This window comes from Semicossyphus pulcher, unplaced genomic scaffold (genome assembly GCF_022749685.1).
Source record: "Semicossyphus pulcher isolate SPU_LCO1_2020_fin unplaced genomic scaffold, fSemPul1.0.p SCAF_26, whole genome shotgun sequence".
Taxonomy (NCBI): domain Eukaryota; kingdom Metazoa; phylum Chordata; class Actinopteri; order Labriformes; family Labridae; genus Semicossyphus; species Semicossyphus pulcher.
In genome coordinates this window covers 3,846,352-3,874,277 of record NW_027211700.1, presented here as the reverse complement: position 1 = coordinate 3,874,277, position 27,926 = coordinate 3,846,352, and the positions used below count along the sequence as shown (strand labels likewise).

The following is a 27,926-nucleotide window of genomic DNA, read 5'->3' as shown; positions in this document are numbered from 1 at the left end:
AATGAAGGTCAAGATCTTTTTATTGATTGTTCATTAGTTTTATGAATCACACATACAGTGGTTACACGGCTGTGAGGGGTGTTGACTGTTTGAGTATGTTTGTAAAAACAGAGAGAGAGCAAATTAAACTGGAATCAGTGGTGAACGGCGGAATGACCACACTTCACTCTTCAAGCTGCAAAAGAAAGAATACGACTTATTTACTGCAAAGATTCAGCCTGCTCTCATTGATTGCTTAATTTAGTTATAGGTTAAAAAAAGGTCACATTTAGAAACATTTATTATTCCTTATTTAATTGACTAATTTAAGAAATTATAGCTCATATGATGCAGTACGATACGATACTGTATTGCCACCTTAAGAAAACTTGTCTTGAACTTGAATTTGCCTCTTCAGTAGTACTAATACATTAAATAAAACATTCAACATATAAACAAAGAAACACCTAGCAATCACAAACAACATATATTGCACATTACCCATACTGCACATGCTCCAGATAACTTACGTGGCAGGGATTCAATTACAGAAATATCACATTGCATGCGTTAACTTGTAGGTTACAAAATTGTCACATTTAGAATAATTTATTATTCTCTTTCTATTGATTAATTTCAGATATTAAAGCTTATAGGATACTGTGAGATACGATACGGTAGGATACGATGCACTTTACTGTCCCCGTAGGGAAATTTGTCTTGGACTGGAATGCTGCCTGCTCAGTAGCATCAATAAACAATCAACATGTAAACAAAGAAGCACCTACCGGTCACAACCACAAAAGACACACGTATATTGCACATTACTCATATTGTAATCCATATTTACAGATTCTACATAGAAATGTAGAACAGGCGTGGCAAGTCTTCTGGTTTCTGTTTGTACTACGCTTGTAGTCTGAGTAATGTTGACCAATCACGTATCAGCAGGAAAAAGTCCGTGTGGAGAGCAAAATGGAGACATCTGCAGCTAACAGTTCAGCTAACAATCTGTGCTAGATCTAAAATTCAACTTGAGACAACTTCCCTGACATTCGGCGTTTAGATTTCCTGACTTCCTGGAATGCATCATGATCGATCCGACCTCCGTTCAACAACAATTAGAAAGTAGTTTTCTTCTCCTCTTAAGGACAGACCTGACAAAGCTTCACTTTGACTTTTTACAAATCTACATGGTGATGTTGAAATTTCGGCGAAGGTAAGACCCGTTAATTAAAGTAAATCACAAGAAAGACGGTTTCTTTTTCTGTAAACAATGCAGCACGCGGAGAAGGAAGTCTTGACTGGAAGTCGTCTGTGCTAACCGCTGACTACACGCCCGGCACGTTCACCGGTCTCCCCAGAGGCTATATCGTCTCAGACTGTAGCCGATGGGATCCGAGATCGCCCATATTGCACATCTTCCAGATAAATTATGTGGTAGGGATTGAATTACTACAGATTTACTCCATTATATTGGTTTTGTAAAAAATATCATATTGCTTCTGTGTGATACTTAAAATCGTTACCATCAACACAAGGGTAGGTGTATTCTTCCTGATCTAGGTCACCTGAAGGATTAAAAGAGAAGCAAAAAAGAGTCAAATTTTGTTTGTTTGTTCAACAGTGTAACAAAAAAAATGCAGCATTTCAAGCTTTTGAAATGTTGTACAGCTCTGATAGGCAGCAGAGTTTGTTATCGTCTGTGTCAATGTTTAGTAAAGACAAAGTATCTGGTTTACTTGGCTGGTAGTAGTCGTAGATCTTGACCACAGCTGGCTTCAAGTCGGACACTAGGAGCTCCTGTATGAGCTGTAACTTGTAGCTGATGGGTACGCCCTTTGATAACTGGAAGAACAAAACAGTCGATACCATCAGAAACAAATCTGCAGAGCATCATCTATCGTTACTCACTGCGATTCCCCTCACCTCCTTTAAGTACACCAGGACATGGTCATCATTGTGTTCAACACGTTCCACGTTTTGTTCACCTTTGAGCTGTGAGGAGACAACATTTAGCTCTATCATTAGCACAATCATTATGACATCAGAGAGGTTAAAGTTACTGTATTAACTCACCTTCTTCAACGAGTCGGGGTGTGGGGTAAATCCAGAGAGCATTCTGACATCCAGGATCACCATGTTTGAGGAGCTCTCCTGTCCAGAGTATCTGTAACGAAACCTTTCATGTATTATCCTTGTTTTGTTATTGAAGGCAGTGTTAAGTTTTCATTTCCTGTTTTATTTTCACCCTTCCCTCTTGCTTTACTTCCTGCCTTTGCAGCTTGTCTGATCGTTTGCCCTACCCTCATTGTTTTCCCCTGTGCCTCACTGTCCACCTTCCCACGTGTATTAAGTCTTTTTAATCCCTCGTTTCTGTGGCAGTTTGTTTTTTGTCAAACTTTCCACCCTTCCTCCCATCAGCGGCTATCTGATGACGATTTAGCTTCTTATTAATCTCTATAAACAGACATCTGCTGCAAGTTCAGCTAACAATCTGCTCTAGAACAAAAATTCTACCTAAGATAAAGTCCCTTGACGCTGTGTCACGAAAGCCGTCCAGCGTTCTGATTTTCCAACTTCCTCGAATGCATCAGAAATGATCGCTCAACAAACGAGCATTTTAAAGTAGTTTTCTTCTCCTCTTGAGGACAGACCTGACAAAGCTTCATTTTGACTTTATACAAATCTGCATCATGATGATGTTTTTTCAGCAAAGGTAAGACCCGTAAATCACAAGAAAAAGGATTTATTTTCCTGTAAACAATGCAGCACGTGGAAAAGGAAGTCTTGACACGTTCACCGGTGTCCCCAGAGGCTATATCGTCGTCAGACTATAGCCGACGGGATCCGGGATTGCTCCAACAGTGACTTACGCCTACTAATATGTATACAAGACTTTTAAGTCACATACTTTAAAAGACTGAGTATCTTGCAGGGTGACTACTTACAAGACTAGACTGGATTCCTGTTGAGATTATTTCCCATCATCCTTTTGATGGAATTTTACAAGAAGATAAATGAACAATGGAGCTGAAACAGAAGCAGCTTGCGTGCGAAGTGGTTTGCTTTACATGCGTTGATTGAGGCAAAACGGATAAGCTAGCAGGTTGTTAGCGAGGCATTTCCTTCCTCCCTACGTCAAAGTTCTCACTGGACCAGCCAAAGCTAACCGCTATCACGCTAGCACCTAACAGAAATTGAGCGTTCAACTATTGTGTCACATTCAGTTAGGACACGCTGACAACAGCCCTCGAGCGTCCCCTCCATGTTTCTCACCTACATCGTTAAGTGCTTCCTGTTGCTGGAGGTATCGCACCTTTTGGTTGTTGACAATGAACTTCACTATTTGCATTAGCCAAAACTAAAAACTGATAATATATGATGTTTTTTTGTCAAGAAAAAGGACTTTAGTTTCATGACCACTTTACACTAAACACTCGAGATGATGAAAGCTCGCCGCAGCAACGCCTTTGTCTGCAGCAGTGAAACCACCTAGAAGTTGTTAGGCAAAGGAAAGTTTGTTCACAATGACCAAATTATTCAATCATTGCTGCAACATCTGTAACAAGTTGTTTATATCTTACAGGCACTTCATCTTCAGATTCATTGTGGGTCTGTTAGTGAGGACGCCGCAGGTAGCCCCTGTACTGAGGTCTACACTGAGGGTGTTATTTTGGACAGGAGTTGGGATGTTGAAGTGATGAGAAATCTAGGAAAGAGAGACACAAGGAATATTTATTAATTTCATAAACATTGAACAACCTTAAAAGCGAACGTCAATGGACTTTTATTTGCATTTTCTAAAACCATGGTTCTCAACTGGTGGGTCGGGACCCAAAAGTGGGTCGCGGGGCTGTTTTCAGTGGGTCGCTGATGTGTGCTTGGAAAAAAAAGTCTATGCTGTGCCTTTATTTTGAAGGACATAGGTTTCCTATGACGTGCGTGCAGTAGTAGAGTAGTTAAGTCACGCTCCATGTATCCACCGATTGGGTAAGCCCAGCTCCAGTTACATTTACATTCTTGAAACTTGATGAGCCTCACAGTAGATGCATTTATGTTGCACTTTTTTTGTTTATTTCTGTTGGAAAAAGGCTGCTAATTGAATTAATTGTAGAGGGAATATTTCCTGCTCGTCAGGTAGCCGTCTCAGGTCCAAACTGAACAATTTTTTTATTAAATAAATTTGAGTGGTTGAAAAATGTCTGAAATTTGGGTGGCGATTCGTCATTAAGGAGGTGGTAGGTCCTGAGGCGAAAACCAGTTGAGAACCACTGTTCTAAAATTCAGCTAAAATGTACGCAGAATTTCATGGAAAATTGACAAGTGACATGTTCAAAGGTCGAGAGAAAGCTAGTTAGTGGATTTTTAACCAGACGTTTTGGACTGTTTCCAAGAATAAGAATGAACATCCTTGCTTAACGAGAGGGCTTAATCTCAGATAAGACGGTCTACCTCCATTATAAAAAGCAGATGGACACATGGCCAGAAATTGCATGATTTTTTCACCCGTCCAATTTGGCTTCAATGCGTATGAACAACAACTTCTCTGCTGTTTTTCTTTGAGCTCCAGTGTATCTAACGAAAAGGCTGCCTCCTGTCCTTCCCTTTTTTGTTTGGACACTGGAGCCATTTGCTTTAAAGGAAAATAACGACATCAAAGGAAAACACCACGGTCGCTCAGAGCTTTATGTTTCACCGTATGCTGATGACACGACGTCATACATGTCTAACCTCTTAAAACTCCTGGACTCGCTTAAGAATTTATTTGATACATAGTTTATCTTTAAAGTGATAATCTTAAAAATGTTCTTGTAAATAAATGCCAGAGAGGGTAGGCGGAGCTAAGCGGCTGCTTTTCCGGTCTCTGCAAGTGTTGCGAGTAAACTGTAATCTACTACAGCTGAACAAACAAAGAAAAGATTGATGACTACAGATACAACTTCAAAAATAAATGACAAAGAAACAAATTTGACGCTCAGATGAAGGCAAACAGTCTAAAAAGGAAGGCGAGGAAAGAGTTACAACCGTAACAAAGGGAGCCAACCGTAGACGTCTGGTTAAATTGGGAAGTGTCCTCCTGCAATTATCGTCTACCACCAAAGAGCACGAAACTGAAGTCTTCATGATAAAATCTTTAAAACAGTTAACTAATGACAAGAGGACTCAGCTTGCTTAAAGATAAGTTCAAAAATGTTAAGCGCGTACAAATCTGGATCACACACATATAATGAACTTCATGAAGGTAACTCTACTCCTTTCCCAATTTTAAGATATCTAAGAACAGTATCTGCTGCCTGCTAATTTTCTGGTACTACTGAGCTAGTGACAACAGGGCGTAGTTATACAGTCAGTGTTTGTGGGGTTATACAAAGAGAAACAGGAAGAGCTGCAGTTATGACTGACCTGCACCGAAGCACACGCATTCCCCTTCACCTCCACTTTGTACTTTCCTGTCATGTCCTGCAGCACCTGCTCCTGGTAGAGGAGCTTGTTGTCCGTGTTCACTGCAAAATCCAGCTGACCGCTGGGAGACAGGACCGACACTGAGCTGGCACCTTCTGGACTGAACACCAGAGTGGAGTAGAGAGCCAGAGCCTGCAGAGCCACAACTGTGTCCTACAACACACAAACCAGAGCCAAATACAAGTGATCACATTTTGTGTGAAAATCGAGCAAGCAAGTTCTACATGCAGGACTTCAGGTCCATCTGAGGCCCTGATCAGACTGATTGAGGGGTTTTTGTTGCATTGAGAGGCTTCCTTTCTCAAATGTTTTCAATAAGAAGAAAGCAGTTTGCATGCTGCTTATGTGCCCTTGGTTTCTCACGTTTCAGACTCCTAAAGGGCCTTGTGTTTTCTTGCTGTCTTTGCACGCTACAGGTGGACAGTCCACTTATTAATCCAGTTAATTGATCGAGGACGTAATCGTTCTCTCAGATTGTTTAAAAACATAAAAATTGGTAATATTACTTGTTAATACTTGCTAATATATTTGACAAGTCTTAATAAAGATTGGCAGCCCTCCCAAGAGAAGTGTAAGTGTTGTTTTCCCTGAAGAGATTCCAGCTTTACTCTGTTTGAGCTGTACCTGTGTGGAGGAGAAGCCTCCATAGTAGTTCTGCTGGCTGCTCAGCCATCTGACGATGCGGTGAGCATAGCCCAGCTCTTGAACAGAAGGGTTGGCACTTAGGATGGCCAGCAGCACATAAGAGCTGATCTCCACAGACAGAGATTTGTCTGTCGCTGTCTGAGTCCAGTGGATGGAACCTCCTAATAACAGCCACAAACAGAAAAATGCACAAGGTAAGCTACATTCACAGTAATGAAGCCTGAATGATTTCTTTAAGCAGGATAACTCACCTTCTTTTACTGCCACAATGTCCAGGTGCGTCAGAAGTTTAGCACGGATGTTCATGTCTCCTGCCAGGGTGAAGACGTACGCCCGCAGAGCTGTGGCGTAGGTGTTGCTGAGGTCATCGATGGTCTCATTCATACACGAGAGGCTGTTAGCGATAGACTCCTGTAACAGATTAAAAGAGTACTTTACCTGTGCTAGCGTTGCTTTAGTAATTTAGCTGCTAACCACAACAGAGTTTGGCCTTGGTTAGTTATGTGTTCATACATGCATATTTGCATGACATGGTGTGTTGGTCAGGATTAATGCTTGCCCTGATATGAACAATGGTATAAGTTAAATTCTGTAAAATAATTCTGGGTTAAAAAACAGTAAAAAACACAAGCATGTAGGACATGTCAAATCAGAACAAAGCAGCAACGTGTCAAGATCTGTGTGATATATCTGTGTAAAGTTATTTGTTTGGGTATATCTTGTGAAATCAATTCGCAGTTAAAATTTTAATCAGCACAAAATCTGATTACTTCAGGGAGTCTACTCACAGTTACGGTCGAATTCATCTCTAAGAAGGCAGCCGTGACGTAAGCACTGAGAGTCACCTCATCAGACACTCCACCCTGTACAGAAGAAGCAGCATAAAAACGTTTTACAACGTTTTCAAGTCCTTATCAGAAGTGGCAAATTGTGTATAAATTGGTATAAAAAAACTACAAGTCAGGGCTCAGACTACAGGAGTTTTTCAAAAATCTGTTAAGAAATCTGTTTTGGGTCCTTGGTCAGCGCAGATTATCAGTCTAGATTATCTGGTGAAGTTAGATTCAATATTAAGCCTCCCGAACAGCTCGCAGAAGGATTGGAGCCGTCCCTATAATAACAAACCTGTTTGATATAGGATTTAAAGTCTAGATGATTATGTTGGTACTTTCTGAGAGAAAAGCCTACAAATAGACGGAGCAACGGTTAAAGTCGAGGTGAAATGAAAAATGTCATTTTAATCCTTTTAGATCACATCCCCGGTAATATTGTGCATCTATTTGACAATATAGGCCAAAAAAAAACAACAGAACATCCATTTCTTCGTATTCTTATATCAAAATCTGATCATTTTTTCTTCCAGTTAAAAAAAAATATCACGTGTGCTTACGTAAGCTAGACCTAACCAATCTGCAACATTTAGCCGCAGAGCACCAAGAACGCTCGGTCAGTTAGCTAGCTACTGCGCTGTGGAGAACGTCTGTCTACGCCCACTTCTCAACGATCAAATCAAATCCCTCTAATGATATGTCCCGCATTGAGGCTATCGCTAACTAGCATACATTTGAAGGATGAGTCACATCTCAGGAGGTGCGATAGTGAAGCAAATGAACTGAAACACGTCAAGCTGCTCACCCAGTTTCTCGTTTTCCATCACTAATCTACAGGAAAAGTCACCGGAGAACAGAGTGAACTGACCGCTGAGCTGCAGAGTCTGTGTGTCACCTGCCTGTAAACTGTCACAGATCATGTCTGCGGGATGATCGAGGCAGACGCTCCGTTACATGCGGTAGCTTTTGAGTGTGTGTACTCCAGCTATCAGCAGCACCTTGTCCCGGCGCTGGATAACGCTGTGACGTACATAAACGGACCGTTTACAGAGCGGACTTCCTCCGAGTGTTTAGCGGCTACACCTGCAGCGCACACACAGCATGAGGTTGTGTGTGCCGACAGGAAGTAGGAGACGGCGAGCTGCTGTTTTCAAAAGATACTGTCACAGGTTGGTCAAGTCTTTGTATTTATTTTAAGAAGCGTGTCACTCCTCCTGAACTCTCTCTACTTTTTCATGCGGCTGTCAGAGTCTCTGAACCAAGTGTGGTAAAAGTAGGAGGGTTTTTGTTTTGTTAGAGGAAAATATATACGTTAGTTTTTTGTGCAGCCCTGTTCTACAGTATGTGACGCACCATTATTTTGAAATCTTACAGCCTGTGCATGTTTGAGATTAGAGAGAAGAAGGTTTTTCACATGTGAGGGTTGCTTCAAATCGGTAAAACTCCCACAATCCGAGCCCGGTTTGACCTTCTGTTTCCGTTATCATCAGTCATTTCTTTCAGCTCACCTTCATGGCGTTGTTGAAGAGTTTCCCTGACTGTTTAAAACAGCCATTGTCGGTTTGTTGGCTTTCCAGCCAAGACTTAGCACCGTCAATTACTGATGGATCAATGTAGATGAAATTCTTTGCCTGGACAAAAGATCTCATCACAAAGGCAGTCAGCCTGAGGAGTTTGAAACAAAGTCGGACATTTAAGACAACAGGAAACACTGATCAGAGTAATGTGCAGAAGTGCTGTTACATCATCTACTCTAAGTTTAAAGGTTTTCTTCTTTCTATCTTGAGGTAAACTATATGTACATGTGGTATAACACAGTAAATGTTCTTTGTGGATGATTGATCAGTTAACGTTCTCACCAGGTGTTCCCTTGTCCTGATCCAAATGAGGTGAAGTAGCCGTAGTAGTTCTTGTAGTTCAGCTGCCTCTGGTAACCTGCAGAACATCAGGAACGTGCGTATTAGGGCAGTTACAGTATGAGCACTGCTGAATGTGAGGTTAGTTTGTTTATCTCACGTAGGTTTGAATGTTCAGGTATCAATAAAAGACAGTTGAGAGATGAGGAGCAAAAAGCGTTTTAGTCACCTATAAAAATCAATATGACTGCAAGTGTACTCTTTATTTTGAAATATTTTCATCTTATCTTTTTTTGGCTCTGTTTTCTCGACTGTTTTTTGTGTTCCCAATAATCCTCTATAGAAAAATGGTCTCTGTAAAGTTGTCTCAGTGTTGCTCGGTGAGTGTTGTTGTTTATATGCCACAGCTGTCTATGGCTCATACTATCAACAGAGCACGGTGAAATCCATATGGTGACATGACACAATTTGTTTCAACAGTCCAGAAAAAAACACAAACATGAACTGACTTTTATTTAGCGAGAAAAAGCACCTCCTGACCCAAACAGCTGATCTGCAGCACACAGGGCGCAGCAGGTGAAGGAACTCTGAAGTGTGTTTGATAAAACATAGTGCCAAAGAAAGGAGCTGCTTAATAGCAGAGTGAAGTGGTGAAAATATTCATAATATAGCACACATTTATACACTGATATTGTTTTAAAGTCGAGCTGAAACGGCATTTCGAGAGTATCTAGCTTCCGTATCGTGACGTATTTCCGAGTGAAACAGGACGTGCAGGCGGGACATATCATTAGAGGGATTTGATTTGATCGTTGAGAAGTGGGCGTAGACAGACGCTCTCCACAGCGCAGCAGCTAGCTAACTGACCGAGCGTTCTTGGTGCTCTGTGGCTAAATGTTGCAGATTGATTGGTTGGGTCTAGCTTACGTAAGCACACAGGATTTTTTTTTTTTCACCTGAAGAAAAAATGATCAGATTTTGATATAAGAATACGGAGAAATGGATTTTCTGAATTTTTTTTGGCCTATATTGTCAAATAGATGCACAATATTACCGGGGATGTGATCTAAAAAGATTAAAATGACATTTTTAATTTCACCTCGATTTTAAGTGCCAAAAATAAGCACCTAGAGTATAACGTAGCGTAGTCCGTGTGTACTCCTGCTGCTACTGACTATAGGTAAAGCAACGACATTCGATAGTAACCACATACAGAAGAATAATCTGTTGTCTAAAATTGGAATTAGGAGCACACAAGTTGTCGTTTTTCAGCTGTAAAGTAAACAGAGACTCACCGCTGTTAGTATAGCTTACACCCTTTTCCCTGATGGGTGGGGTCAACTGATTTGTGTTCTCCAGGTATTGCAGGATGTAGACGTTGGGGGCCAGGCGCACCATGTTCTGCTCTCCGCAGCCAAACGGCATCATCAGCAGCCCGTCAAGGTTGTTCAAGGCTCGGCCCATGATGTCACCTGCACATAAAACACTGACTCACTAAGAGCGTAAAACCAACTCAACTGACCTTTAACGTTCAAAAAACGTTTAAAATTTGTATTCTGACTTTACATTAACAGCTTAATCTTTCTTAAAAATAAACACATTTGCAGAACAAACTGAAATTGTGTTCAGTTAATAATTTTACACGTCTGAGCACATTTTCTCTCTTTAAAGTCCAAAATGTGTTTTGGACACTTTTGGTTCTGTTGGATGTTTGAAGTTCACTATTCTCAGTGAAGAAGGAGACATCTTTGCTCCAGCATTTACACTTTCAAAATGCTTAAAAACATTTGCTCATTTATAGATTGGGTTTATTTTTCAATAGGTAGACGTGTAGATGTATTTTGTTACAGGTTGTAAAGCAAAACAAAAGGGGATTTTTAAATTTGCTGTCAGTTACATGAAAGCTCAATCATTGTGAAATGGTTTGACAACAAGGGTGTAGAAGGAAAACTTTTTATGCCCTTAATAATGATGCTTCGAGGGGGGAAAGTCTCTCCATTCAGTGTTAATGAATATAACATTTTACCCAGGACTGATACAACAGCACGGCCAGATCCGTCGATCATATTCGAAGGGAGGTCTATGTCAATTTCCTCTACCAGAGTCTCATCTGTAAACAGACAGAGAACAAACAAGTTAAAGAGAAACTTAATCACCGCTTACACAAACGTGTCAGGGATGGTTAGTTTATCAGGTCAGAGTGCAGCATATGATGTAATTTAGCCATTAAAAAAGAATATGAGAAGAATATGAAACCTTACCGTTTGGACAGAACAGCCAGGTGGAGGTCTCCTTCTCCTCAATTCCTTCGGCCTGATGGGAAAGAAAATAATAATTGTTCAGGCTTCTTTCATTACATGCAGAAAATAATGGTTAAAGGATACTCTTTCACTTTGTCATCTTGCTTTAAAGATACCCACCTTGACTCTAAGAGTTTTTCTGACGATGTCGATGGGACCTCTCTCTGGCAAAGTCACGATCTCGTTGTTACATGTCAAATGGGAGGCCACAGCCTCAGCCATCACCAGAACTTGCAAATCCCCTGAAAAGACAAGAAAAACAAACACCGTGAATCTCAATATTTTAAATATCAAACCAATTTTGTGTGTTAAGGCATGGTGGGAAAACAGGAACAGCGGACCCTCCATCTCATCATTCCGCTCAGTGTGACTGAATGCTGGATTCTCACCTAAGGCTGTGGGGGTCAGGGTCCAGCTGAAGGTCTTTCGCTCATTGCCACACAGACAGGATGTGTAGTCGGCACCAGGTTTTGGTACGAGTGTGTATTCTAAGGAAGGGTGTGGGGTCACAGTTACCTGTGCAATAGGAACAACAGTATATTTTAGAACTGAGGATTTTGTGCAAAAAAAGGGTACCATTTTGAGCTCAAAAAAGCACAACTTTTAAAACATTTTGTTAAATTCAAAACAAAAATGTAATTATCAGGAAGCTTTAAACGGTCCTAGTTAAGAAATGAAACCTGAGGGACAAGAGAGATGCATAATACATGCTTTTATATCTTCACGCCTGAACTCAGCAGCCCGATTATTAACTAAATCAAGGAGGTTCTGTCATATCGCTCCAATTTTAGCAGCACTACACTGGTTGCCCATTAAATTTATTATACAGTTTAAAACTTAACTAATAACTTATAAGGCCATAAACGGTCCGGCTCCCGATAACATGAAATAACTTTTAACCCCCTACAGCCCAGCCAGGCCCCTGAGATCAGCTGAAAACCTTTTAGTGGTTCCACAGACCAGACTGAAAACCAAGGGGGACCGTTCGTTCTCGGTTATGGCCCCTCGGCTTTGGAACAGCCTTCCCCTCAGTGTGAGATCAGCAGACTCCCCTGCAGCTTTTAAGTGCCTCCTCAAAAATCACTTTTTATTTTTATTGTGTTTTATGTACATTTTTTGTTGCCACTGTGCTTGCCGTAGTATCATCATATCAATGTACTTTCTATGCACTTTATTTTTCGTACATTCAAGAATGTATTCTTTTACTCTTTTATTGTCATTCTATTTATTTATATGACATTACTATCTGCCATTATTATTATTATTATTATGTGATCATATCTTATATCTGCATCTTAATTGTTTTTAATGTGGTGATTTCCTTCCACCTGCTCCACATGGGCTCATTCTCCTATCCACATTTTACTTACTTACACCTGAACATATTTATTTTGCACTTGCACCTCCATGTGCTTAGGTATGGGCTCAGGGCCGCGTGACACTATTGTATGTTGAATGACTTTTGTATATCACTCGGGGGATTTCTGTTCTACTCTGGAAAGCACTTTGTGCTCCAAGCTTGAAAAGTGCTTTATAAGTAAAATCATTCTCATTATAAAGTTGACCAACGTGTTTTGTTCGGTCCAATCAATGACAGGTTGACAATGCTTCAAAAGTGAGTGTGAAAGTGAAAAGGGGAAAAATAGTTAAACTAACTCAAACTATTAGGCTCCGTTCAAAAACCATAAGTTTGGATTTAATGGGTTTGCAAATATGGAAAAGGAGATCATCAGCATATAAGGACAATTTAACTGTGAATCGTCTGTTCTCCTTTTAGTTTTAGTATCTTGTTTAAGACGTGGTGGGTTTTAATAGCTGGGTTGAAGTGAGACCATGGCCTGTTTTCCCTATGAAGGTGGAAATATGCAGATAAAACCATCTTAGTCCAAAAAGGAGCCAGATTTGACTCCCAAAAGAAATGGGTGAAGTTCCCAGGCAGTATATTAATAAAAAATTGGTACAAAAAATGTTTTCACCTAGCACCATCCAAACTAATGCCAATCAGTCTTAGCTTCTCTTTCTGTTTAGATCACATTACACCGGGTGCTCCTAGCATGTTAGCATGTTAAAATCATCCATTACCATGATGCAGCTGGACAGGTAGTTGAAGACGGTCGCCTTCAGGTCAAACATCTCCCCCCGGATGATGGAGTACGGCAGGCTGAGCTCGAGGAAGAAGGGCTGGAAGGCGGTGAGCTCTTTGCGAGGAGCCAAACCGAAACCCTCAGAGGACAAACAGAAAGCCTCCGACTCCCAAGTGGTGATGGTGTCGGGTACAGTGAGGGACACGTTTGTGGATCCAGACTCTCTGAATCAGCGGAAAAACAGAGATCAGTCACATTCCCACTTCCCAAGGTCTCTTGCTATTCTCCACCTCTCCACCAGAGGCCCTCATTTTTTCCCTCCCTTATCCATCCACACACCTGTTCCCGGTTATGATCAGCCTTGCGACAGCTTACAAACTGCACTCTAATCAGTCCACTTCACTCATCAGTCTCATGCCCTTCATACCACAACATTCAACTTGTTAAATAATTGTTGTTGTGAGTTTTCTTTTGGGGTTTCCAGCTGCCAGTTTGCTGCTACCAAAAAAAGCCCTGCGTGAAAGTGTTAAAACATAAACTGGGGCTGCATGATGGTGCAGTGGTTTGTCGCCTCACAGCTAGAAGGTTCTAGATCCTGATTCAAATATCGGTTGGGATGCAGTGGGCCTTTCTGTGTGGAGTTTGCATGTTCCCTCTGGGTATTCCAGCTTTCCCCTTTCTGAACCCACAGGTGTGACTGAGCTTGAATAATCAAATTAAAACAATGTGAGAAAAGGATTCATGTGTTGGATAAATTGCACAAAACACACTGCGGTGTAGTGACTGTGATCTCAGATCTGCTGTGTGAATGTAAAGTAGTTTCAGTTCCTAATATTTCAGAGTCAGATCATCCCTAATACAGATAAAGAATATACCCAGGCAATATATAGACTCATTGTAAGAGAAACATCTGAAAAATTATTTATACCTTTCCTGAGCATCTTAAATGACTAAAATGATTCGTTAGCACAATTTGAGCCATCAGGTTAAGCTGTATCAGTTTGTGCCGGGAGACAGCCATAAGTCACATTTTCCCCTTTCATGAACATCAAAACTATTTGGGACAGGAGCTCACCCAATTTCCACCAAGTCCCATACCCAGGTCTCTGGGAAGAAGGTGCGGAATGTCACCATTGGTTCTTTGGCGAACCCAAATCCACCTGCGGGTCTTTCCAATGAAGGAGGATGGGCATGAAGTACAGGACCTGTAAAGAAACCAGCATATATGTTCATGGCAGAGAACAGTGATGACACAGTGAGCTGTTTAAATGCTTGTGTATATTTTCAACATGACACTAGATGGAACATAAAAAAAAGTCACCATGCGGGTCGTGGACGTATTTTCTTCCTCCGTACTTGAGACATGAAGGCACTCGGATTTGCAAGTTTGTTGCCATCTTCAGCCCTACATTCTAGATAACCCAACAACATGCAAGTATCATTAACAGGTTAATGAAACAACAGAAAATATAAATATATTCGTATGTCAATTTTAGTGAAGTAAATACCTTCAAAACGGTGTAAGCATCTTCTATCGGCTCGCCATGCAAAACGTATCTTTTAGGCCTCACAACCAAGCATTCATACTCATCCTGAATGTCAAATGGAATATAGGATGTTTTTGTGACAGGCAACAGGTCAAATATCTGAAAAGAAAGGCATGGTGCAAGATTATAATCTGTTGGTGCAATGAAAATGATAGGGAGCTTTACATCCACAATGCATTTTAAAGCCCCCCTCCAGTGAACATCAAGTGTTTAACCTTGTAAACATCTCCATGTGGTGTTCTTCATATGCTACAAGACATATCAGGGACAACATCAGCAGTCATCTCCATGGCTGGGCCTGTCTGCTTTTAAACTGCAGTGTACCAAGGACAGGCTGAACAACACGTTTTCTGATTGGCAGGTTTGAGACGTCACAAACCTAAGGAGCCAATCCCGTTAATGGACGGGGCGACGCTGACTATTAACGTTAACGTTACTACTACTAATTACTACATTTCAAGTCAGCTAAGTTTCAACAAGTTGCCATTAAACGATGGCAGAGGCGTGTTTTTTTTTCGCGATGGAGGGGGCGGTTGTAAATTGCATAGTGGGCGGGGCCTATGCAGATTCAAAGTGTTTCTAGGGAGAAGAAGGAGACTCCTTGGGAGGATCTTTACAAGGTAATTCAATATATACTATACTGGATACATTTTTCCAGCACGTTTTACAATTAGACAACAATATCCGCATTGAACTGTATTGATCAGCTGTATTTCTGAGTAGGTTACAAGAGGAGAAAAAGAGGATTGGTCGAGAATTAAACTGTGGATGCATTATGATGTTAACAGTCCGTATGCGATCTTTTGTGGTTCATTCCAGCATTTACCCTGTCTGCATCCAGAATTTTCCCGGGCTCCTTGATGAGGACGCTCTTGTCGACAACGTTCACACCACACAGAGAGTCTGGAAGGGCTGTCACCTGCAGGGTGTTCTTCTCTCCTGCGACAGCTGAGGACGGATCAAACTCCAACTCCACCTGATGCATACAGAGAACTATTAATTTAACATTTTAAGCCTCTTCCTGAAAGTTATATTAGCTGCAAGTTGCATGCCATGGTTTGAGCAGAAGAAGGACATGGTAAGTTATACTAGCAAGGACGCACATGGCTCGCACTGCCAAACCCCCAAACCTTTTGAACATCAGGTTAGAGCATTGTAACTGACTGCTAGTGAGGTATTCATCATTTCCACAATATAATTTGACATACATAAAACTGGCAGATTTTTTGTTTATAAAGGGCTGCAACGGATACAACTTGATTTTTCTTCTCACTGACCTTGTGCCTGAAGCATTTCTCAGTGGAGAAGTCAGCACTGTGGGCGATCACTGTCTCACTTGGTAGGACGGCATAAGCCACAACCTGGACGTCTGGGGCCATTTCTGGAGAGACTATGAGGTTAAAGGACACCTCGTCCTCCGTCACTGAAACAGCAAACATGACTTATTATTCACATGCCTCCAGAGATCAATAAAAATGAAGAAATCATCAGGCGAAGCTAACTTAGGGGGTATATCCACCTTTGGTATCTTTTATTTCAATCTCCTTGAATCCTTGCTGGATGATGACTCCTCTGGCTAAGACCTGGGGAGATTGAGACAAAATGACAGAGTGATGCAAAAAACAGCAGATTTCAACCCCGACTGCAGAAAGTCAAAACTAATTTGTCCGTCTTTGATGTCTTTGGCTTTACTGAACACAACATTGGTAAACCTGGATAACTGGTATAAAGCTGCTAGCCGTGCTAGCTCTGGGTTTGTTATTGTGATGAGAATGCGGAGATGAACTACTGAATCCTGTGAACACCGAATGAGCTGATGGACATCAGCTACGTTGCACAGCCGGTGGACATTGGGACTGAAAAGGGGGGAGTCAGGCATTGTCTGAGAGACTCCGGAGAGCGTGCTGTGCGTCGGGGGTGGTGGCGTTCACTCCGGGATCAGGAAGGTGCCATTCGCAGCTGGTTAGGGCTAAGAAAGGTACGACAGGGGGTTAGCGTGTTCCTGAGTGAGGAGGGGGAGATGGGGAGGTTTGCTGCCTCCTGTAGTTAGACAGGGCTGGGGCTGCAGGAACGCAAACCGCCTCTGCCACACAGTTATTATCGCCACCAGCATACTGCTGTTGACGTTCACTGACTTTGCTCTGCTGTGCCGTCTTATATCCATATTTACAAGTAATATTCGCGTATATTTATGTCCATTATTGCTGTGTATTTATGTGCAATATTTGTGTATATTGTTATCGAACAGCGGAGAGGCTGAGAGGGGTTGAGTAATCACGGGGGGGGAGTGTGGTTCACTGCATTTCCAGAAGTCTGACATGATGTGCTCTCATCATGTTGTGTGTTATTGATCTCTTGGTGGTGTGTGAAACAAAGCTTAAGTGGTAGTGTTGCCAGTTCTGGCGCCCTCAGCGGTGGTTGCTCTCCTCTAGTAAACCTACAGAATCCCTGTTTCCAGTGGCGTTGCGTATTAACAAAGATTGTCATTTTATGTCATTCTTTGTGATTGGGTGTGATTTGCCTCAGGTTCCTGACACTTCTCCCACACCTCTTACGGGTTTCTGGTAGCTTTTCGGCCAGGCTACACCTAAACACAAAATTATAACATTATAGATGAAACAACTGATTTCTACACTGAAATTCTTTAAAAGGGAAACTTTGTGTTTAATGAGGTTGGTGAGTTTGGAAACACTTTATAGTCATGTTCACTTATTCAACATCATTATTCTTCATTATTCTTCAGATCATTATTAAATGGTAAATGGACTGTACTTATATAGCGCTTTTCTAGTCTTGCCACCACTCAAAGCTGCTTTTACACTTCATGTCACACTCACCCATTCACACACACATTCTCTCACTGATGGCCTAAGTGCCAATCTCCAATCAGATCTATGCTCAGTCATACCCTGAATGATGGCTATGCCACTGGGAGCAATTTGGGGTTCAGTGTCTCCCAAGGACACTTCCACATGTGACTGTAGCAGTCAGGGATCGAACCCCCGACCTTCCGATTGAGAGACGATCGACTCTACCACTGAGCCACAGCTGCATTCTGCCCGACATTATTGTGCAACTACTTAGCCTTAAATCAAAAGTTCTCCCTCAATAACCTTACAAATTATGGCTCTCTGAAAGTGAGGATGTAATTTTATATGACTTATGATCTTAATATGCTTTGTTCAGTATGAGCCTTATGTCCATGCCCCTATGCCCATGTCACTGTAAGACTTCATCCAGCACTTACCATATACACCAGAATCCCAGAGCCCTGTGCCTCTCCCACGATAGTGTATTTGATAGTCATGTCTTCATCTGAGTCACAGTGAAGTGGTGTCTCCTTCTTCTGCACATCCAGGAAGCTGACTGCTTTAGTGTCCAGAGAAAGATCTTGGATCATAGACATCGTGTGGCTGCCTGACTCATAGTATCCTTCTTCACGAGCATGGAAGGCTGATGAAAGCTGTGTTTTGTCACTTGCCTAGATTGCAGAAGAAGAAACATTATAAATGAGCTCAAGTAGCTTGTAGTAGAAAGTGACTTCATATCCTTTAAGGTCATGTTTTTAGTGCTACTTCATACTTACATGGAGGTGGATTTCCCCGTCAGAATTAGCTGTGCTGTATGTAAAAGCTGCGACACCATCGCTGTCAGTTGTGAGATTCTGCACCAGAGTTGCGGCCCACCTCTGACCCTCAAACAGGTACACCGGCAGGTCAGGAATGGGTGTGTCATTGTAATGGACTGCTTTAACCTGTTGGAAGCACAGAGTTGTATCACTGAGGATGCACGTTGCTTCAGTATGTCTGTTCCTCCTTGTTTTATTTTACCTGGTGTTTTATTTTGTATAGTTCACCTGGTGTTTTATTTTGTATATATTACCTGGTGTTTTATTTTGTATAGTTCACCTGGTGTTTTATTTTGTATATTTTACCTGGTGTTTTATTTTGTATAGTTCACCTGGTGTTTTATTTTGTATAGTTCACCTGGTGTTTTATCTTTCTTTAATTGCCTGTGAAGCACTTTGTTCCTGCTGTCCATAAAAGATGTTATATAAAGAAACTTTGCTTACTTGCACTGTGCAGAGCAGACCTTCAACAACATCTATTCTGCCCTTAAATCATTAATATGAATTTTGGATTGTGAAAAAAATAAGAACACATTTTTAAAAACGTTTTTTTCCTAAAAACAAAAAGAGACGTTACCAGTGGAATCGTTAGCACCATAAAGAGATAAACACTTCTTTACAAGTTTTAACTTGTGACTCTCACTGATTATTAAATGCAGTTTATGATGTTATTACGTTTTCATTATGAAAAGATTGACCGCTTATTACTGAGCTAATGTGCCCATTGATTAGTAATGTCTGTTAAGCACAGAAAGTCTAACTTAAAAAAAAGTTAAATGCCAAATGATTTTTATTAAAACAACAACCTACTTAATTTTTCTGATTAAAAAGGCGCATTGTTAACACATTTACACTCCCAGCTTTAAAGGTCAGACATAGGACTCCTTTCCACTTCAATTTCAGCACTTAAAAAAGTAAGCGAGTACGCCTGGTGTAGAGGTGCACTTACTTTTCCGGTCACATCTGTTCCTTTCTCATAAATCTTGGGTGTGTCAATAAAGGACAGCTTTGCAACAACAAGGGAAATACTCAGCATCTTCTCTTGTTCGTGTGTTATACCTGCATAAGAAGCCCCCCATTACTTCACATTATTTAAATTGTGTATATTTGTATTCATATAGTAGCTCTCTTTATTAAAAAACATAATTGAACTCATAGACTTGCCTGTCCCCTCCTCCTCCACTTTGGCTTTGAGTTGCAGAGAATCTTGCACCACTTTTGAGGACATTTTTGTGAAAGTGGACATCTTGAAGTTGAAAGTGGCACAGCCCGACATGTCTGCCTATAAAACACGATACAATAAAAGGTGTTTCAAATATTGTTGAAGCAGGAAAGTGTGTCTGTCGCTGTGAAAACGGTACCTTCTTCGTCTCCATGAAGCACGGGGGAGTTAAATCAACATCATCATGTCTAGAATAATAGAGACGAAGAGGTCGGCACAGCTCGACTTTAATAAGGCCTGGCACAGACTGTCCGTATGTATACCTGAAGAGATGAAGAAAAAAAGCATCGTTGTTCAAACAGTCATTTTCTCACTAAATTGTAACCATTTTAGATCACAAGAGCGTTTGAGTGAAAGACTTACTTTGCACAAACTTCGACACTGATTTCTTCCTGCGCAATGCTCATTTCATCAGCTGTGTTTATTTGTACCTCAAATTTCGGCAAAACTGCAGATAAAACGTGATTGTTAGCGCTCTTGCATCACCACAAATGCTTTAAAATGGAAGAAGGACAAATTAGCCACAACTTACCATACTTCTCCACCTTAAAGTTTTGATAAATTCTTTCTTCACCAATCGACACAATGACTTTGTAAGTTCCTTCACGGGCCTCAGAGTTCAAGGAGTAAGAAAGCTGCAATATTTTGCCATTGGATGTTTCATTCAACCACTGTCCAATCTTGTTGCTGTGAGCATCCTGTTAAAAGGCAAAACGAGGACATGAGGGTGAACATGTACACGCCAGCAGAAATACAGGGCTCCCTTTTTCTTCTTCCGCATGATTACAGATGACACAGTTGATGTTAAAACATCATGTTGACTTAGCACACTTTAATGAAAGCTAACACTAGCAGATCTTAATCAATGTAGAGGCAGGCTAATAATAGTTATACATATACTGGTGTCACTGACAGAAATAACTCCTGATTAAAATATATTGCCTTAATCAACACTGTGGCAGCCACGTTATTTTACTTATGCTCTCTGTTGTTGTCTGTAACCAAGTCTCGCTCACGAAGAAGTCTGCGCGAGACCGTAGTTGTTGCAGGAAAAAGGAGAGAGGAGCGAGAGAAGACGAAGACGAAGAGGGAGAAGTACACAAAGCGTTGCTCAGTGCTATCTAAAAGATTGTCATGGCTGAAGATCCTCTCCCTCTTCGTCTTCTCTCACTCCTCTCTCCTTCTTCCTGCAACAACTACGGTCTCGCGTGAGACTTCTCCGTGAGCGAGACTTGGTTACAGACAACAACAGAGAGCGTAAGGTAAAGTAGCATGGCTGCCACAGTGTTGTCAGACACTTATGATAACGATCCGAGCCTGTCAGTAGCAAAAACAAGCGCTTTTAGTGGCTGTATGTTGGCGTATGCCCGGTGCCCCGTTACATTGTATCTCATTTCGCAGCTGCCGGCCGGTGCTGCTGAATACTGGATCGATTTCAATAATTGTTGTCTCCACTAGTCACTTACACACAAACACAATTTAAGCTTTCCTTGCCAAGAATCTTTTTGAAGTCCTGAGCTCTAAATTGTTGATATGAGAATCAGCATCAAAATGTCAGACAGTTTTTCTGTAGTTGTAAACAGGAAGTTAACCAGGTGAATTTAGATAGAACATAAAAAAAGGTGTGTGGATATCGTCTTACCTCAATCTGGATGGTATCGTACTGCAAAGAGACAAAGAGAGAGATGTGTTAAAGGACGACTTTACAACACAATGTCATTAAAGTGTTGAGTCTGTTAACTAATATTTAAGTTTGTGTACTTCTGTATTATACCCTTGGCTGCTGTATAGGAGTCACCAGAGGCCCAAAGATACAATAATATTCTAGTTTATCAGTCATGATGTGGTTTTATTGCCACTGTAAACATTTTGTTGAATGCTGAGTATTTCCATAACATGAACTTTGATTTATTATCTTTTCTTTAACTGCTAATTATGTCCACACATTAACATTTTTAACATTTGATAAAATAAAGTTTTCAGTTAAATCGAAATGACCATAAAATTCAGTGTATTAGACGCACTTTTCTTACATTTTCTTTCATCTGAAAAGTGGACTTCCTATATACCCGTGCGACCAATGTACCAGTATAAAATGCAGAGAGAGGTATTTTATTGTGTTACAGTATTTTACCCAGACGATGGCGCTATAATCTACAATCTAGAATATATTCCTCACGGACATGCGCCGCCATGATCGCCGGTGCAGCGGCCGTCCTCACAACAGTCAACATTACTGTAGGCTGAGCTCAACTACCGCACCGGTAGCTAGCAGGATTACAAACTCCACATGGTGAAAACAGATGGTAGGCTGTAATTTGTATGTTTCAAATGAAGATGAATTGAGATAATGTTACAATATAATAAGTTATAAATAACGTATACACGCGATTTATTAGTAAATAGCAATAGAAAACCTTTTGTCCCTCTGGAATACCCCAAAACAGACGGCGACTAATATTTCGATGCGACTTATATTCCAGGTTTTACGGTAAATAAGGTTGTCTCCATTTAACTTAACCTTTGTTGGCCTCTTCAGAAAAAAAACTGCGCATTTTCCAGTGGACTGAAAAATAAATTGTTTTTGTTTTTCTCGTTGCAAAAATGTGTTACCTTTTATCTGCAGAAATACTCTTAAAATATCAAGAGATAGATACTTGCTGTCTGTCTTTAGATGCATTATCATAATTCTGAATGCTGAATCTGAATATTTCAACTACAGTAAAGAGGCTTTCAACTGAGTATCTTACATTCTCATTAACAAGACAAACTTCTTTTTTGAATTAAAATTTGGTTGTTAGGACTTTAAAATGTGTTTTACTGCAACAGAATGTTAAAGCTCCTGTGAGTCACTTTCAGTTTGTGTTGATTTTGGCGCCCCCTGTGGACAAAGCCGTACCTCTTATCTCTTTGATGACTTTGTCCTGTACATGCTGTGGTGGTGGTTTTTAAAATAAAATCTCATCCTGCTTTCTTTAACAGTCATATGCCTCACTCACTTTACGTTTTCATCCTGGAAAATATAAACAACGGCAGCGTGCAGTTAATCACTCCGTCTGACACCTACCCGCCACCAGCAGTTTCAGGCATTAAAAATAACTATACAGAAATAATCAATCTTGTCGCTGATGGTCTGCTTTGATTTTGTAGGTCATAAAGAGTCGTCAGAATTAATTTCAGTCTGTTTCATAGCCAGTGAAAAACTCCTCACTGGAGCTTTAAGAAAACTGGATTTATAACAGCATCAGCTATCATTTTCAAACACAGCCCGGCTGAGTTTACTCAGAGCTTTACAAGGAAATCATTGATAAGCGAGCCCAGTCATGTCCGGAACTTCATTTCGTAACTTGCTCAACTTGCAGGTTTGTATATTCTGGCTTCAAACCTGCACCATTATCAAACTGTGTAACTGATATCATGAAATGATGTCCTAAGGTTCATTTGGCAAGTTTAGGTTTTGGGTAGGGATAGACCGATATCGGCCGGGCCGATTATCGGTGCAGATATTCGGCATTTTGACGCATATCGGCATCAGCCTTTTTTTTTTAATCCGACAGCCGATAAGAGATCAATTTAAAACTGGATTATTTTGGCTCTGATGCAGCCGCACCTCTCTGTCTGCAGTCACTACTCTGTCTCCAGCATTGTCCCACCCACAGCACTGATTGATTACACGCAGAGCCATGGCACGGGTAACAGCCAATCAGCAGTGAAAGCTGTGCATGCAGACCATCACACACACGGCGGAGAGGAGAAAAAGTTCATTTCTTTGCAAATTTTATTTAACTTTGTTTTATTTACTTAAAAAAACTTCAGGAAGTTATTTATTTATTTATTCAAATTTTCAGTTAACTTTATAAGAGATGCTGCTGACCCTGGGAACTCCCTGCGCTCTTTGTTTGTTTGTTTAATAAATATATGCTTAAAGGCATTTCAACAAAGTTAAGTGTTGGAGTTTGTATTATTCAAAATTTTGACGCCAATATTTTCACTTTTATTGCAAATGAATATCGGCTCCAAATATCGGTTATCGGCCTCCTTGACTACTAATAATCGGTATCGGTATCGACCCTGAAAAAACCATATCGGTCTATCTCTAGTTTTGGGTATCTGCCAATTACCTAAATCAATGAGTTAAACTTTAAAAGTCAGGCTATAACACTGCTGCAAATTAAAGTCAGAATTCAAATATCATTCGTTTATAAGGAGAACTTGATAAAGTGTTGCATGTTGGGTCCTGTCACCCTGAGAGGTGCACGAGGGCAAAAAAGTTCGGGATTTTCTGGATCGCTTCAGCAACTTGAAGCCCATACAGCAAATGCACTATTACTTCCTTTACTAGTTCCAGCATATCTTTAGATTCGGCTGTTAGTGGATTTGTCACCTCCAGGTCTTAATTATTCAAAAAGGAGCTGTAAGTGTTTGTGCAACTATTTGATGACTATTTAAGTGTTTTTTCTAACCTGAACCATTTAAAACTAACCAAACATTGTTTTTTAAGGTGATGGACGGGGAAAAAACACTTGTGTCACTGTGTCTGAATGAGATGCTAAAGGGGGTTGGAAAAGCCTTGGCATTTTATGTCCTGGGATAACAACAAGGTGGTGTGCTACAGGAAGGCCTTGTAGTTGTAACTACAGGTCGTCAAATTGCTTTCAAAGTCTTTTCATGTGAATTTAAAAAGACAGCCAGCGAGTTCCCCGGTTCAGCAGGGGTACACCTTATTTTTCACAAGCTACTTGATCCTGAAAGTGAATCTCCTGACCCAAAAGTGTATAAACTAAATAAAGGACTTGATATTAATAAAAGATTAACTGGGTGAATTTGACTCCAGAGATTATGCTTTGGACTAAAGTTATAATGATTTTAGAATGTTGTAATATTGTCAATCCGACAACAGCCAAGTTTTATCTCGAGGTCCCTCCCAAGTAAAATTGCTGCGTTAGAATAGGATGCATTAAAATATACCCAGAATGGCAATGACACCCATTTTTATAATCTAAATGAGATCGAAAAGAAAGGAGAAGCTGTTCTTACCACCCCGACGGCAGGTTTTAACTTGTTGTCGATTGTGACGACTCTGAAATTCACTGACATGAAGACAAAGAGATTACATGAAGCTTTAACGGCTCACAAACAGAATCCATTACAGAAACTAACATCTTCAGTGCACTCAGTAATTACATCATTACTATCAAACCAACAATTGATAGTATTCAATGGTTAGAATAATAGAGAATGGCTTCTAATTAAGCCTGCTCCCTTTGCGTCTGTTTAAGGATGGGGCAAAATGTTGACCATTAATCAGCTCTCAGCTGTCTAATGTCATTCTGCTTTGTATAAAGTTTCCAGATTCTATGAAGGTGATGAAAATCTGGAGGGGCACGGGACAATATTTTATAACTCATTAGGTACAGACAGCTAAGTCACAACCGCTAATGTCAGCATTCAACAAATTTTGGCTAATATAAACGTTGGCTAGGAATTTACGCATCTCCTACCATATCAAACGGGAATATTAGCTAGGAATAAGTTGGATGCTAACATTAGCTGCTGTCTAACAGTGGCTAAAGGGTGATCGATATATCAATAAGTGGCTGATCGATCAGGAAGCATTCATGTTTATACATTTTGTAAACCTGGAACCCAGCAGTATGACATTTAGAAGAAAATGACCGCCGTGTGAATCTGGTGAAAAATGCTGGCTTTGTTTGGCTCAGTGTAAATAAACACAGCTAGCGTAGCTTCTTCACAGTGTTTTTATGGGGAGCTAATGAACCATGTTACACATCTGTTACTGGTGTCTCCTAGAAACTAAGTTTGTATCTAACTTAACTTTTTTTCATAATGACTTACATTTCTCGGAGTGAAAGACGGCTACATTTATGTACAGAACATAAGATTTTAGGATTTAGGATGTTATGGTTAGGAAAAGATCTTAGTGTATGTTAAATGGCCCATAAAACACAATATGTGTCTTAAGTCACTGCAGACTATCTCTGTTATTTAACATAACCATTAAAAAGCTGAATAATATCGTAGTCACCACGGCTGAACTTTTACTTTGGGGTGAAAAGAAATGATTCCTTCAGTGTGAACATGGTTTCAACATGGCTGACAGGTTCATCACATTTCCTCACTATACTGAGAGACAAAATTATTCCTTCCTTCCACATTTCCTTCCAATGTATTTGCTGACTACAATAAGTTGTATAAACATGGAATTCTAGGAGAAGGGGAATGTTATGTTAGTAAGCCAGAGCTGCAACGTAATGACAAAAATACTTTTGTGTCCTACGCTGCATGCACATCAATTATTCGTAAAGAGGTATTTAGTCTATAAATGGTATCATATAACATCATCAAAGATAATTAGCTCCACGTTACCATTTTGTCCAGGAAGGTAGATTGGTTTATCCGTTTGGACGAATGTCATTGGTTTATAGCTTTTGATCAGGACTTTTCTGACTTCCTTTGAGTGAAACGTCCCTCCTTGCAGCTCCACCTCCAGCTTTGCCATTTCATCGTTACCTGATGGAACCTGCGTGAAAGACAGTCGTTTATTAGATATCAGGAGAACCAGTAACCAGAAAATCATCGTAAAGCATCTTCTTTTTTAGTCTGTTGAAACCTTAGCGGTGTGTCAGCTTTTGCTAATTTACACCAACGTAGGTTATAGCCTCCGTAAATCTGCCTTGAAATAGTACAAATGCATATATGTGACATAGTTTTCTTTAGCATCCACTCAAATCTGAGGAGATTAACTTTCAGCTATTAGAATACTTAGTTAAAAAGCAGCTAGTTTTGCTGTTTGGACCATTTCTTAAGACTGTGTAGGCGCGGCAGATCACATTTTGATTGACAAAAGATTGAGTGATCTGATTTAGAATCAGAGGAACAGAAGCCATCTGAAAATATTCATCTATTCATTTCAAACAGTCACTAAATGATGAGTTTCAGAATGTTTTGCTCTTCATTTCATAGTTCGCAGTCAGCATAAACATGCAATGTTAGCCGAGATGCTGTTTGTTCTCAAAGCTATGAACGCAATGCTACAAGTTCACTCTGTAGTGTTAGCTAGTGCTACAGAGCTTAAACCCCCCCCGCTGAAAATTGAAAACCACTGTTGACTCTCAAAACCCTTGGCCATTCATACTTGGCCTGCGGACGGCGCTAACTAGGGGTGGGACAAAATATCAATATTGGAAGATATATCGTCGTCCTGACTGGTGTGCTGCAGTTATCGTATCGCTGGTGTCAAATTTGATGATGTCTCCAATCTGAGTCACTTAAGACTCACTCCTTAAGACTTTCCCTATGATTGGAACGCAAACTAATTTTTGTAACAAATATCGTAGCTTAAGCACGCCCTATTCAAACCCAAAATCATTACAATTTTGACAATGACAATATTTTAAATTTGGATTAAAACTATTTTTATACATTTTAGATTCTACGTTTTATGTAAATGTTTTACTTGGATAGAAAGCAGTGGCTTTAAACATTTTCAAAGGATGTTGAGGAAATGAGTCAAAGCGCATCTCGAGATCTGACCATGAACTTGATGCAGAAGTGATATGGCTGACTGGTTATCTCCCTGATGACGGTCAGGTTCTGCTCCTGGGACATCAGCGTTGCGGTCAGTGCCAGAGTCTCGTTGGGATTCAGGAGACTCGCACAGAGCTGGGTTTCAACTCCGGCTTCAAGAATTGCAGGAATGGTGACCGTGTACTTCCTGCAGACACAGAAACACACAAAGATGACACAAACTTCAGGATCGTGCAGCAAAAAGTGAAAAATATTAAACGTATACACATGAAATACACATGCGATAATTATTCTTTTCCACATTGCAGGTGAACTTACGGTCCTGTAGCTGCTTGACCGACAGACAACCAGCTCAAGAAGACACAAAGTGCCCATGTCCACATCTGAGACCCAGGACGATCCATGACTGACTGCGATGAACCCCAGAATGATCATCACTTAAATAGCGCCCGAAACAGAGACCAACCCACGTTCACACCCACACAGACGGACACGAACACGTCATGCAACCCACTCTATTTGACTTCCCTTTCTTACATATTAATCATTTATAAATAGCAAAGTAAATAAAGAGTTTAAAGCAAACCAAAATTAAAGTTACCTATTTAAACAGCTTAATGGGGTTTTGTGCTAAAACGTTGTGATTCCGGGACACTGTTTCGCAGAATGTGAGCATAAAAAGGTGAAAACATCTTGTTTATTTGATATCGGTTTTACTATAGATTCTACATTATGTAAACCTGCTTTGCTCTAGAAATTAAAGTCACGTTTTTAATTTTAAAGCTCCTTTTTGAAGAACTATCAGTGCTTTTTGATTGTTA

General features: G+C 40.5%; 1 protein-coding gene across 1 annotated transcript; it reads right to left on the bottom strand.

Annotated features, from left to right (window-relative positions):
- Window positions 1–22: 22 nt before the first annotated feature.
- On the bottom strand, window positions 23–27,509 carry LOC138604558 (alpha-2-macroglobulin-like). The gene is made up of 36 exons (XM_069676491.1): window positions 27,424–27,509; window positions 27,112–27,292; window positions 25,945–26,098; window positions 24,595–24,647; window positions 21,200–21,220; window positions 20,090–20,255; window positions 19,921–20,005; window positions 19,697–19,820; window positions 19,500–19,617; window positions 19,285–19,394; window positions 18,294–18,461; window positions 17,955–18,188; window positions 16,227–16,290; window positions 15,985–16,130; window positions 15,534–15,683; window positions 14,669–14,806; window positions 14,482–14,572; window positions 14,236–14,365; window positions 13,159–13,384; window positions 11,466–11,592; window positions 11,197–11,318; window positions 11,038–11,089; window positions 10,803–10,886; window positions 10,072–10,248; window positions 8,780–8,855; window positions 8,429–8,585; window positions 6,879–6,953; window positions 6,342–6,501; window positions 6,070–6,251; window positions 5,386–5,598; window positions 3,567–3,691; window positions 2,059–2,149; window positions 1,909–1,977; window positions 1,722–1,827; window positions 1,509–1,550; window positions 23–175 (listed from the first exon to the last, which is right to left on the bottom strand). The coding sequence occupies exons 1-36, from the start codon at window positions 27,507–27,509 to the stop codon at window positions 171–173; spliced, it is 4,308 nt and encodes a 1,435-aa protein (XP_069532592.1). The 3' UTR covers window positions 23–170.
- Between the last annotated feature and the right edge of the window lie 417 nt (window positions 27,510–27,926).

Bases quoted from the DNA above. Each gene is read 5' to 3' on its own strand.
- LOC138604558 (XM_069676491.1), bottom strand. From the start codon at position 27,509: ATGGATCGTCCTGGGTCTCAGATGTGGACATGGGCACTTTGTGTCTTC. The intron at 6,954-8,428 runs GTGAGCTGAAAG...TCTTCTGTACAG, and splicing joins TCTTCAACAACGCCATGAAG to GGTGGAGTGTCTGATGAGGT. The intron at 1,978-2,058 runs GTGAGTTAATAC...GTCTCCTCACAG, and splicing joins ACCCCGACTCGTTGAAGAAG to CTCAAAGGTGAACAAAACGT.